The 13311-nt window shown below is 39.2% G+C and overlaps 1 protein-coding gene across 6 annotated transcripts in view; it reads left to right on the forward strand.

Annotated features, from left to right (window-relative positions):
• The window catches only part of SOX6 (SRY-box transcription factor 6), a 380567-nt gene that overhangs the window by 286952 nt on the left and 80304 nt on the right, over positions 1-13311 (forward strand). For all 6 annotated transcript variants that reach the window (XM_063437585.1, XM_063437584.1, XM_063437583.1 and 3 more), the window contains one exon: positions 11545-11624. In XM_063437585.1, the coding sequence (XP_063293655.1) occupies positions 11545-11624 (80 nt within the window). The remainder of the gene's footprint in view (positions 1-11544; positions 11625-13311) is intronic.

Below are 13311 nucleotides of genomic sequence, written 5' to 3' on the forward strand. Positions count from 1 at the left end.
CACCAATGCAGCGCCATATGCAAATTAATAATTTCTCTAGTTCATTAACATATGGTGTCAGACTGGTGTGAATACCATCAAAGGCTCTTTATCATCAAATCTCTAAGCTTTGTGCTGCTAGAAAAGAAATTTGTGTTTACTCTATATTCAGACGGTGTGTTTCTGTATATAACGGTGGGCAGAGATGGACTAACCAGTCCACAAAATAGCCGAACTGTGAAAACGCTGAATGGGTAATGCACTGGGGGTTTATTCACTAAATGTATGATGAATTATGGTGTTCCCGGCCAACTTGCAAATTATAGAGTAAAAAAGCAGCTGAGTTAGTAAAAACCCCAGCTACGTCAGTTTGTAGAGTTTTCTCAACTGTTTCATTTTAGGCTAAATTTAAAGCCACTTGTCATCTCACTGCTTAGTACATTAACCTCATTGTTCTGAATTTCTGATATTTAACTCTCCTTGGAGCAAAAGAGTCATAAATCTCTGCATTATCATCACTTCTAGTTTTTTATGTGATTCGGCCCTTTTTGTTTTTCGTGTGATTTGTTACAGAAGATACGCGTCGCTCAGTTAAATGGTGTATCAACAGTAACGTTTAATTTGTGGTGGAATCCCTCTGTTCGCTTTGGTAATCACAAACCAAAAAAACAGCCAGCCTCGTTTGTACATTGTATATCGGCATTTATTTTGCTCAGATTAATAGGGCAATGTGAAAAAAAAAGGAAATTCTTATCAAAATATTGTCTAAGTCAAAAAAATATAACGGCTACGAAATGATCAGGGCTTTACACGCCAGACCGAAATCAGAATATCAGGAAGCGAAAGTGTCTGTATTATTCATGAGTTGTAATCAAACATGCTTCCATAAATATTAAATTATGTTAGGCCAAATAATAACAGAATCTATTTTATCAAATACATCATGTTACAGTAAATTGCGCAGATTTTATTCCCGCTCCAGTGTTTAATTCCTCCAAGACACAAAAACGTATACATCTTAATACTTCGTTCCCTTTACTCTTCTAATTGGGGACGGTCACCTGAACGCAGGAAAAACACAGACTTGCAAACGATAGACTTAGCTGGGAAGTCAAAGTTTAATTGGAAAAAACAAACGGAATGGTAAACAAACACATATGCTTGTGGGAAATATTTTTGACATATGCAGATAACATTGCAAATCTGTAAATTGATAAATAACTGAATATGCAAATTGATTTCTTATTCCATCTGACAGCCCTGCAGATGTTTCTTGCTAATGAATTCCTATAGTACAATGACACAACAAAATACATTGTCGTGTTCTCAAGAAAACGGGGAAATTGCTTAAATCTGGAACAATAAACACTGTTATAAAAATATTAATCTTTGCCCCTAGTGGTGAGATACTTTCCAAATAACATATGCCGGGAGATAATTATAGAACAAATAAGGAATATGTCGTTGGCGCTGACTGGAAATGCAATCTTTTAATCAAATGCTTTTAAGTTGCTAAAAGGTTAAAATCAGAGAATGCAAACAGAAACTGAGGGGTTAACAAGCAGGCACCCTGTGTCTATCCCTTGTGTTAATTAATAGTAAATCTTGTAGATAATATTCTGTCCAGAGGGACCATACCTCCTCCCCTTCCCCAGGCCTGGTAAGGTTTGAAGGAGCCCTTGTTAAGCTGCAGTTCTAGAAATAACCACAGGGGGGCATTTAACATAAGTCACTGCCAGACAAGTCATACTTTCTGCTCTGATTGAAAGTCAATTTTGGACTTGTGCTAAATATGTTGGTAGCTGGTCCCTTCCAGTCTAAAGTAACAAAAGGTAGCATTAATACCTTCCCCAAATAAAACGTACCCCAATCGCCCTTCCACTGGTAGATCTCCAACACTAGTTGTTGGAACATAGGTCTGCTTGGTCGTATTTGCGTATTTGGTATTGCTGCTACTTTGAAGACCTTACCCCAGAAAATCCGTTACGCTGAAGCTGTACATTTACTCTACTTTCCGATACGTGGACGAGACTAGTAAATTTCACAGATCTTTTCAAATAAATACAAGTATAAATATTTTTCTTGCTTTCATATTTTTTTTACGTTCACTAATAAATCAAGAGAGTTTTACTTATTTATATATATATTCTTAGAACTCCCCTGTGACGCCCAATGATAGGCCTAAACAAACATCTCTTTAGGGGCACTACAGGCAGTGGCTTATTAATGTACCATAACACATAATGTATAGCTTTCACATTTAGATTTTACCTGACTTGGATGTGGCTGACAAATCTCAGCCAATCTGGTCTCTTTCTTTTGTTTTAATCTAGTAAAATGTGTTCTTGACCACACCGGGCTCCATCCAGCCTTTATTCAAAATGGTGAATGAGGTTCTTGGACCACAGTAATTGAAGGTTTGATTTCTATCATCTTGCGTGTGGGATATTTTCTATAAATTAAAATGACACTTCATTCACTATAACAACTTCATCAAAATGAAGTTGTATGGTGCAAGGAGGTCTTGGGTGCTGGCTTATCTTCAGGGGTTAAAGAAATATAAAGAAATGGTTTAAACCAAAATACTTCGGTACGGCACCTGTAAATCTGCCTGGTTAATTCTGCTTAAGTCCAACACTTCCATCAAGAAGTCTCAAACTGGGCGCTGCTCATAGGCTGAGAACATCAGCTGACTCTTTCAGACCATCAGAAGCTCTCCATTCACAAAATGGAGTGAAAAATGTACGTACCCTTGACCTCCTTTCACCATAACAACTTTATTATGATGAGTGTCCCTGGGCATGAATAGGACGGCCATGTGATCTCCCTAATGGAAATCTATGAACCGTCCGCCCAACTTCATGATGTCATACTGTGCTATTTGTAGCGAGAACGGAAGCACTGTAGACCAGGAGAAACAGTCAAGCTTGGCAGTTGGTGAATAATTAATTTACATTATTTAACAATCACTAAAACAAGTATAATAATAAAAATAATACAGATTGAACTTTTGTGTATGCGTTTCCTAACCGGGGTCTTCTTTAAACATATTTAATGCTTTTAATATTAGATAAGAAAGGACAAAAAAATCCAGCAATGCAGTGAGACCTGTCTGAACGCGTGTTCTCAGCTGTGCAGAAATCAACATACCACTTGCGGCTCTTGCAAGCTTTTCCAAATCCGATACAAATTCAAGGAAAATGCTGTAACATGTTGACTTGTTCTCCTGCCAGACAGCAGAATGAGGACTTGCTTATTGATAACTGATATACTAACATCCATCAGAGTACTTCATTTGTTGCATGATGGGAATTGTCATCTATCTCAGCCAGCCTGAGCCTTTGCATGATGGGAATTGCCATCTATCTCAGCTAGCCTGACTATTTGCATGCCAGAGGCGTGTGTGCAATTTACTGTATACCTTTTTCATTTTTTCAATCAGAATTTGGTTAAATTGAGCAGCAGCAAGTTTCCTTAATTGCCCACACTTATTGAATAGAAGTCTATGTGATGTGCTGTGTTAGTATATATATGATTTTCCATTACACAAGACGGGAACAGCGTTAATTCTGAGTACTTACTGGCCCAAGTCACAGAGAGAGGGGAGAAAACTGGAATTTTACCAAAATTTTGCAAGCTTTGAAATCTGCCCCAGTGAGCTTGCAGTCGTTTACAAGTGACCTATCATATATCTGGAGGGATTTGTGTAAAGGCTTTTTAAGTTTGAGGGATGTAGGGATAATTGTGGGCAAAAGTCCCTGGTTAAAAAAAATCTCAATAATGCAGCATTATAGAGCGATAGTGAGTGTACTGTAATAAGGACCACTCTGCACGGCTAGGAAGTGGTACGCAGGGTTTTTAGTGGGTCACTAGCTTAAGAATGGCTGATCCTCGTGAGACATGTCCCCTTACGACTCCTGATTCCTCAAGGTCAGTCACCCCTGCCGTGAGCGATATGTTCAGTGGGTTTTCGTAAAATCCAATAATTTCTGCAGTTACAGAGCTGAAATATTGCTGTAAAACAGCCCGAAGGCAGCTTGTTAATCTTTCTCTCTAAAATACAATACACTACATTCAAATACACCTTTGTGGTGTTGTACTTCCTAATTGTTGTTTAACCCAAATCCGTGCTTATAAAACATAATGGCAAACACCACTCAAACAAAAGCACTAGATTAATAATTCATTTTATAATACATTAGTAGCACGTTTAATTAATAATACATTTAAGTTCAGCTCTGCCATTCTTCGTCTACCTTCTCTCATTATAACATTATACCACACTTGAATAGAATGTGCTAGCAATTTGCATCTATTATTCTTGCGCTTGTTTTCAATGTGTCATAATCAAGGCTTGGCTGTTTTACAGTCGCCCAGATATCATTTTGAACCATTTTGTTGTGCTAAAACAATGATGATTCTAAATGGGTAAATGCCTGAGTTTCTCTTTAGCTGAGCACACATTATAAAAGCTGTAACAATTTAAAGCCGGGTACTGTTGAATCAAATTAAAAAAACATATTTCTCTCTTTACGACCACATTAAATGTCTCCTGAGTAGGCTTATCACGCTACAGATAATGACCTTGACTATGATGAACCCAAGACAAACCCTGGCTGTAATCACGATTTGACCGGAACAGGGCCTGTTCTGTTCTTTTTAATTGCTTCCAAGACTGCGGCTAAATATATCCTTTGCAGAATCTCATTAAATAGATCAGATTGTTCTCATATTTTCATTGATTTCCCATCCAAGCCTTTTCAGCATTTAAAGGGTGTAAAGGGTAAATTCAATGTTTTCAATAAAGAATGTGCCCCTTATTCTAGCATCAAACCCCTTCTGTCAGTCTCTCTTCAGGTAAATGGTGCATCCAAGCCTCTACTCTCAGCCTTCATTTAGGCAAATGGTGCCTCCAAGCCTCACCTGTCAGCCTCCCTGTATGTAAATGGTGCCTCCAAGCCTCAACTGCCAGCCTTCCTGTAGGTAAATGGTGTCTCCAAGCCTCTCCTGTTAGCTGTCCTATTGGTAAATGGTGCCTCCAAGCCTCCCCCAACAGTATCCTGTTAGTAAATGGAGCCTTCATCAGCTAAATCTGTAAACATGCTCATTATTATTTTCGACTCACTTTCACTTTCACCATTCTCCCATTCGTAACCCAAATTGTAGCCTTTCACTGAGGTCATCTCTGGCTTTGATTACTGTATTCCTTTCACCAGCCCTCACCTGGTTGGCTCTCTGTAAGGACTGTCTTCTCATTCATTGCTCTTCTCACACTTCACCTGTTTTCTGATGGCTATATTGACCTCTTCGAGAATTTGGGTTACAGGTTAACCTTTTTTACCTCCAAGGCTTTCCATAACTGACTCCACTAAAAGACCTTTTCTTCTGCCTCCAACAGTTTCCTACATGAAAGTGTTCTTCTGCATCCAACATTTTCCTCCATTAAACGTTCCCCTCATGTTCCAAGTCTACTCCTTATTAAAAACCTGACATTTTTGGCTCTAGCTATCTTCAGAGGCTGGTATTAACACAATTAGTAGTTTTAGTTATGGTTTTCATTAATAAAATTACTCTTGATGGCTTCTTAAGAATAATGGGTTGGCTGAGAAAGACAGCCATTTCCTGGTGTCTACAGACGCAGCAGATGAAGAACACAAAAATCTTTATTTTTTTAATATCTTTACAATTTGTCAAAATGCTTAAAAGCTGTTACTGTATTCCAGCTAGGTTTGTCCTTCTAAGTTATTTGGTAACAGTTACTCAGGTTTTATCAGGACACAACATGGCATGAAGATACAGTAATTTCGAGAGTATGCTTCGTGCCTTGATGATTGTTGGTCCAGAAAAACTGTAGCTGATCTGTGCTGATCTCATCCTCCTTTTTCATCTACTTCTTATTGTGCTGGGTTGTACCAGGTCATACGAGATGGAAGGATTGATTTCGTAGCTGTTAATACAGAATCATTAAGGAGTTATTTACCCAACACATTTCACTGCTATTAAACACGCATACAGCTGGGTCAAACCAACTTGGACCGAATTTCGGGTTATATAAGAAGGGATTCATTATCTAGTCACCTACAAAAAAGTTTTGCTTAATTCTACCAATAAAATCACAATTTGAGTTAAGGAATATTCTTTTTTCCGTAACTGTGTTTTTATTGATATATTATCCCGCTTGGTCGCCTTAGTCAAATGCAAAAATCTCTTTATGACCAAGATTTTACCTTTAAAGTGTACAAAGGGTTATTTGCAAGCTTAGGTTCTGCAAATTGTTGCATTTTACTTTTTTTCTTCAAATTCAGCAATTTAACAATTAACAGTATAAAAATGACTAATCATCATAGAAAAGAATTTTGCCTGGAGATAAGTAAAACAGATAAAAGTGCAGGGAATAGCAGCAACTTGTACACACTGCGTTTAGCAAACACAGTTACCATATAGAAAATATTCAGATATTTTACAAACATTAAACAGCAGCTGTGTCAAAAAATGGCCAAAGGGAGTTAATACCGAGTATGAATTTTTTTGTTACCTTTGTAGCAAGCCGAGTTAACCCTATCAGTCTGTATTCATGTTTAATGTTGCTATTGTCAGAGTAGTAGTTAAAGACGCCTGATCAGTCTGGGTTACCTTCCATGATTTCAAATTTTGTTTTCTGTTGTTTGACAATAATCTACAAATATTGATCACTGATCAGTATTGGTGTTATTTATTATGCCAGTGTACGGTATATGACACCATGATCTTCATCAGGGGTACATAGCGAACCCCAATAAAGGGCCAGAATATAAAACGTTTACTGGACCCCATGATTTCTGATGGCAACTTTATACAACAAGATTAATTTAAAAAAAAAAACACAAGAATGATCGATAGTGACCTTTTTAAAGTCATTGTTGCGGTATGTACACTCTGCGTAGAACTATTTCCTTGTCTCGCGAAGGCACTTTCTACTAGAACATAATCAAATTCATACAAAGAGTGTTGATTCAATGAACAGGGAATTATGATGACAAAATGTCGTGTTTAAGATAAATCTGCAATTCAATAAATCAACAGTTTTTTTTTATCAATAAAGGGTTTTTTTTAGCAGCCATTGTTTACATTTCCCAAGTCCATTTGCAGTTGTCTAGAACAATAAAGTTTTTTTTTTTAGCAGCCATTGTTTACATTTTCCAAGTCCATTTGCAGTTGTCTAGAACACAGTCTGATAGACAGAGATCCACACGAGTAAGGAATCAGTGGGTAAAATATTGCAGAATTTGTAAACATTTTATAAAGTACGTTTTAAGTCGTGTTAGCACAAATAAAACGTTTCTTTTTACAGGCTCTGTTAATGTAAACTGTCTTTTAAAGACAGATCCATTTGAAACGGGTTCTGGAGTTTGGGGAGGGTGTGTTTGTTGTCAATTCGCATTGTCATATTCTGACAGCGACCGGGTTACGCAACATTGCTTTATTGTTTTATTGGAATAACTTAATTGTGTCGGGGCACGCAACTCTCTTTTCAGAACTCAATCCTTCCAAAATATTTGGAATGGATCAAAAAGCCAAACTACTGTACAAATATTTAACAATGAGTGAATTTCTTTCTGTGCTGATCAGATATTTTAAGAGAATTATCCACTGCACGGTGTTATTCGGATGACTAGAACATTTTAAAATGTTACGAATAATATTGAGAAAACATCTTGACAACAATTTTATGGGTTATTTACTATATGTGAACTGTGATCAATTAAATACCAAATTGTGAAACTCATGCTAATTTGGTTAACTTTCCAAATGAGTTCATATGACTTAAATTTTGTCGTTTATTTTTTAACTCGCTACAAGTCACTGTTTAGTGAGTACTCCCTGTTATAAGAAGTTGTCTATATTTTGTCGGCAATTGCCAGCTCTGCAGGAACTCACTACTTGGTAAAAGATCTCTATTAATAGAGACTTAGCACAAAAATGTTTTTATTTGACATGTATGCTAAAACTGGAGCAGTCGCCATGGGAACCACTGCAATATGCCTAGTGATTGCACCAGTTTTAGAGGGTTCCATGGAAAGTTCTATTCTGGAGATAAAAGTGGAGCAGTCAGCACAAAGGTTACCATGGCGATTGCTGCACTTTTTGGCGGTTTTCATAGAATTGCACCATTTTCCTGTATAGACCCAGTAAGTGATAGAAAAAAGGGGGTTTGGTATAAAAGCACTGAGAGAGAAAACTTTAAATATTGTTTCGTCTTTACGAACGTTTACGTTTGTTTTACACCAATAAAACTTTTAAATGTCGGCTGCTGGAATTGTCAGACATTGATATTGTGCATAAATACAGTAAAATGTTGTGGATTTACTAAGCGATTTAAAGTAAAGATTTCGCAGGGCATCAATAATGAATAATTCATGGTACTTAGAAAGTATACAGTACGTACATTAACTAGCCATAGACCGCACGCTGACTTTAAACATTTAAAGCATTTTTCCTTCATATTGCTTCTTGCATAACTGTAAGGGGCGAGCTACAGAAGCATTGTTTAAATTAAAACGGAATATCCTAACAGATCATTGAAAAATAAATAAAATAAAAACAGCCTGGAAAAATCAATATAAAGTTTAAAAAAAAACCATAATAAATCAGCTGATTTTTTTTTGATATTAGATAGATTTGTTTAGTTTTACGGTGAAAAAAAAAGGAACGCAAATCTAAAGCAAACTTAAATCAACCTCATGGAAGGAAGAAAATAAGATGAGATATTTTGAATATTGCTCGGTAGGATATCAGCACAATATAGTGTTAGTAAGGGCATTGTAGCTGATCGTCACCCGCAATCAGGAGCAATTGTTAGTGGACTGTGTGGAATGGCACGCTGTGCTCAATGGTCTGATGAGGTATTATGGATAAATGCAAAGCGGCTGGCCCGATTAGAAGCTCACTTTTTTAACTTAGCATTAATGTTGACTTGGTCGGGTATCACCTCATGCAGTAACTAGCCACAGAAAGAAAAGCTATTTTTCTCCATAATGGCTTTCTGCTTTGTTGAGTCCGGGCACAGACAGAGTGACAGAAATTCGGCCTGGCTCTGCATGCATGTGCTGGGAGCCAAATATCCTATCTCGTCCTGGGCATACGTACATACCTGCAAATGGTTCGGATTTAGTAAAAAAAAATGGGTTCTGGGAATTTGTCTTTAAATTGTATCAGTTAACGCATTCACACTGTATCTACTACCTTTCTGTGTTTTTTCACTGCCGATCAGTTTGAATTCTGTTGATCGTTTGGATATCACAAGGAAGCATGTAATAAATCCCATGGGTGGTGGAGTGAGGGTTAATAAATATGGGGGGATTCAGGCTTTCCCTGATTCTGTCCCCATGTCCATACCATCTCCAAACTCTGCTTTGTAAAAAGACCAAGCATCCTCAATCCTGTGCATACACATCTTCTCGTGTGTGAGATAGATAGTAAGGGTACTCTGGAGTTAGATGGAAGGTGGGGCTTCTCTGGAATTAGGTGGATAGGAGTTTTCTGGAGTTTGATGAAATGAGGTTCTCTGGAGTTATATGGTGTGGGTACTCTGGAGTTAGATGGAAGGTGGGGCTTCTCTGGAATTAGGTGGATAGGGGTACTCTGGAGTTAGATGGAAGGCGGGGCTTTTCTGGAATTAAATGGATAGGGGTACTCTGGAGTTGGATGGAAGGAGGTACTCTGGAATTATATGGTGTGGGTACTCTGGAGAGTTAGATGGAAGGTGGGGCTTCTCTGGAATTTGGTGGATAGGGATTCTCTGGAGATTGATGAAAGGAGGTACTTTGGAGTTATATGGTGTGGTTACTCTGGGGAATTAGATGGAAGGCGGGGCTTTTCTGGAATTAAGTGGATAGGGGTACTCTGGAGTTGGATGGAAGGAGGTACTCTGGAGTTATATGGTGTGGGTACTCTGGAGAGTTAGATGGAAGGTGGGGCTTCTCTGGAATTAGGTGGATAGGGGTACTCTGGAGTTGGATGGAAGGAGGTACTCTGGAGTTATATGGTGTGGTTACTCTGGGGAATTAGATGGAAGGCGGGGCTTTTCTGGAATTAAGTGGATAGGGGTACTCTGGAGTTGGATGGAAGGAGGTTCTCTGGAGTTATATGGTGTGGGTACTCTGGAGAGTTAGATGGAAGGTGGGGCTTCTCTGGAATTAGGTGGATAGGGGTACTCTGGAGTTGGATGGAAGGAGGTACTCTGGAGTTATATGGTGTGGTTACTCTGGGGAATTAGATGGAAGGTGGGGCTTCTCTGGAATTAGGTGGATAGGGGTTCTCTGGAGTTTGATGAAAGGAGGTTCTCTGGAGTTATATGGTGTGGGTACTCTGGAGAGTTAGATGGAAGGCGGGGCTTTTCTGGAATTAAGTGGATAGGGGTACTCTGGAGTTGGATGGAAGGAGGTACTCTGGAGTTATATGGTGTGGGTACTCTGGAGTTAGATGGAAGGTGGGGCTTCTCTGGAATTAGGTGGATAGGGGTTCTCTGGAGTTTGATGAAAGGAGGTTCTCTGGAGTTATACGGTGTTGGTACTCTGGAGAGTTAGATGGAAGGCGGGGCTTTTCTGGAATTAAGTGGATAGGGGTACTCTGGAGTTGGATGGAAGGAGGTACTCTGGAGTTATATGGTGTGGGTACTCTGGAGAGTTAGATGGAAGGCGGGGCTTTTCTGGAATTAAGTGGATAGGGGTACTCTGGAGTTGGATGGAAGGAGGTACTCTGGAGTTATATGGTGTGGGTACTCTGGAGTTAGATGGAAGGTGGGGCTTCTCTGGAGTTGGATGGGGTTATTCAGTATTATGATAGAGGAGGGTTTCTGGTATGAGATAGATGGTGAGGGTTACTCTGGAGTTAAATGGAGGGCTCTTTCCATATATAAAGATAAGAGACATATGTGCACTTCTCATTGTTATTAAATATGGCACCAGGTGTATAAACATATCAGCAGTTAATGACAAAATAATTATCTCACCCTTCATGGCACATGCTCAACTATAGTGGGCATGTATGGGCACAAGGCTCTACCCTCAGACGAGGCCTGTTGATTGTACGACTGGCTATTAGATTATCTTCAAATTAAGCCTGCTTATAGTTTAATAGGAGTAAAATATTATCTTTAATCACTAATGCATTATGTTGGAGTATCTCTCTGCATCCTGTATCCAGTCACCAGCCAGTAAATCCAAGGATTGATAGGTAGATGCATCAGTGGTGAATAAAAATTAAGCCCGGCTGTAGTTTTATGCCTTAAGCTGGCAAAGTAATCTGGGAGTTGTAGTTGTAGGTATACTTAGAGCCTGCCATGCATAATACAGAGGTAAAGGTGTGTTCAGGATTTTGCCATCGCCAGGTTCTCTGCCAGCTCGCTACGCGCACTCTCTGCAGTTTAATGCCGCAAGCGTCACCCAGCATGCTCCTTTGTATCTGCAGATGTCTGAGCTTAGTGCGTTGTTTTAGATCGGAGGGAGCTGTAGGGTTGTGTTGACACTTGTTCCCTGTACTGATCAGTGTAATGTCTAAACCTGTATGCATTGTTTCTCCCGACAGGTGAAAACTATCCTGTGCAGTTTATTCCATCAACAATGGCAGCCGCTGCCGCTTCTGGTCTCAGCCCCTTACAACTCCAGGTATGTGCCAAAACACAAAAACATGGGACAGCGGCCAAAAGCTGTGAGGGGAAAATAACCAGCTGTACGCTGAAAACCCTCCTCCCTCGTAGCACATTATTTCACTCAAATACTACACGTTTTACAGTATATTTAACACATTTTCTGACAAATTCTTCTCTGCGCTCAATTCTTCAGATTTTATCATGTTTGTGTTTTGAGTTTGTCCTCATTTCCTGCTCTACGAGGATACGCTTATCAGCTTTAAAGGGACACTCTGGGCACTATTACTATTCCATCTCATTTAAGTGGTTATAATACCTGGAGCCCCTGGCGCTGTCTCTTCTTTGGGTTTTAAGACAATTCATCTAATTGAAGTGGTTATAGTGCCTGGAGTCCTCCAATTACGAGCAATTTAACACTGAAAGAGGGTCCCTGGCTTCCCATAGCTCTGCCCCTACTGTAGGTATGGCATAGGCAGAGATTACACAAGTGTCCATTTTTCTACTTTTAAATAATTTGAATTTGTCACATTGATCCCACACTCATCTAGCTGTGTTTTCTTCCCATTATCACAGATCTGAAGCCAATTTGGCTTAGGAAAAGGGTAGCATAATATAAAATATACTTGTTTTATCAGCTTTTGATTAACTTGCAAGGTGTTTGTGTATGTGAAAGCTTCACTATGTATGTATAAGAGTTTCTAACCATTGCCAGATCTGAAATCTATTGCTGATCAGTTATATTTATAGATCGTGGAGCTACACTGTCTATAAAATCTAAAAGGCAATAACTCTGGTAATCTGACATTACAGATTTTCCATAAATGCAGGCAAATAATGAGAGATAAAGATTTCTCTACATGCGATGGCTCCCATGCCAGTCCATAAAGTCTGCACATTAAACAGAAAAGATGTAACTCAAAAATTATGTCTTCAGCTGTCCAGTACACTCAACAACTGTTGAAAACAGGGCTCGAGTCCCACTAATTCAGCTATTCCCCCCGGGGTTCCCTGTATGCTAGTGTATGTGTAAGAACATTTAAAGTGCTCTGTATCGTACTAGTGCATGCTGTAGTGCTTTGTGCCAGTGCTAGTGCATGTTATAGTGCTCTCTGCTGGTACTAGTGCATGTTATAGTGCTCTCTGCGGGTACTAGTGCATGTTATAGTGCTCTGTGTGGTACTACTGCATGTTATAGAGATTTGTGCTAGTACTAGTGCATGTTATAGTGTCCTGTGCCAGTACTAGTGCATGTTATAGTGCCCTGTGCTAGTACTAGTGCATGTAATATAGATCTGTGCTAGTACTAGTGCATGTTATAGTGATCTGTGCTAGTACTAGTGCATGTTATAGGGCCTTGTGCTAGTACTAGTGCATGTAATAGAGATCTGTGGTAGTACTAGTGCATGTTATAGTGCCCTGTGTGGTATTAGTGCATGTTATAGAGATTTGTGCTAGTGCTAGTGCACTTTATAGTGCTCTGTGCTAGTACTATTGCACGTTAAAATGCTCTGTACGGTACTCGTGCATGTTATAGTGTTCTCTGCTGGTGCTTGTGCATGTTATAGTTCCATTTGCTGGTACTAGTGCATGTTATAGTGTCCGGTGCCAGTAATAGTGTACTTTATAGTGCACTGTGTGGTACTGCATGTTACGGTGCTGGTACTAGTGCATGTTATACTGCTCTCTGCTGGTACTAGTGCATG

The sequence above is a fragment of the Pelobates fuscus genome, chromosome 12 (assembly GCF_036172605.1).
Source record: "Pelobates fuscus isolate aPelFus1 chromosome 12, aPelFus1.pri, whole genome shotgun sequence".
In the NCBI taxonomy this organism is placed as follows: domain Eukaryota; kingdom Metazoa; phylum Chordata; class Amphibia; order Anura; family Pelobatidae; genus Pelobates; species Pelobates fuscus.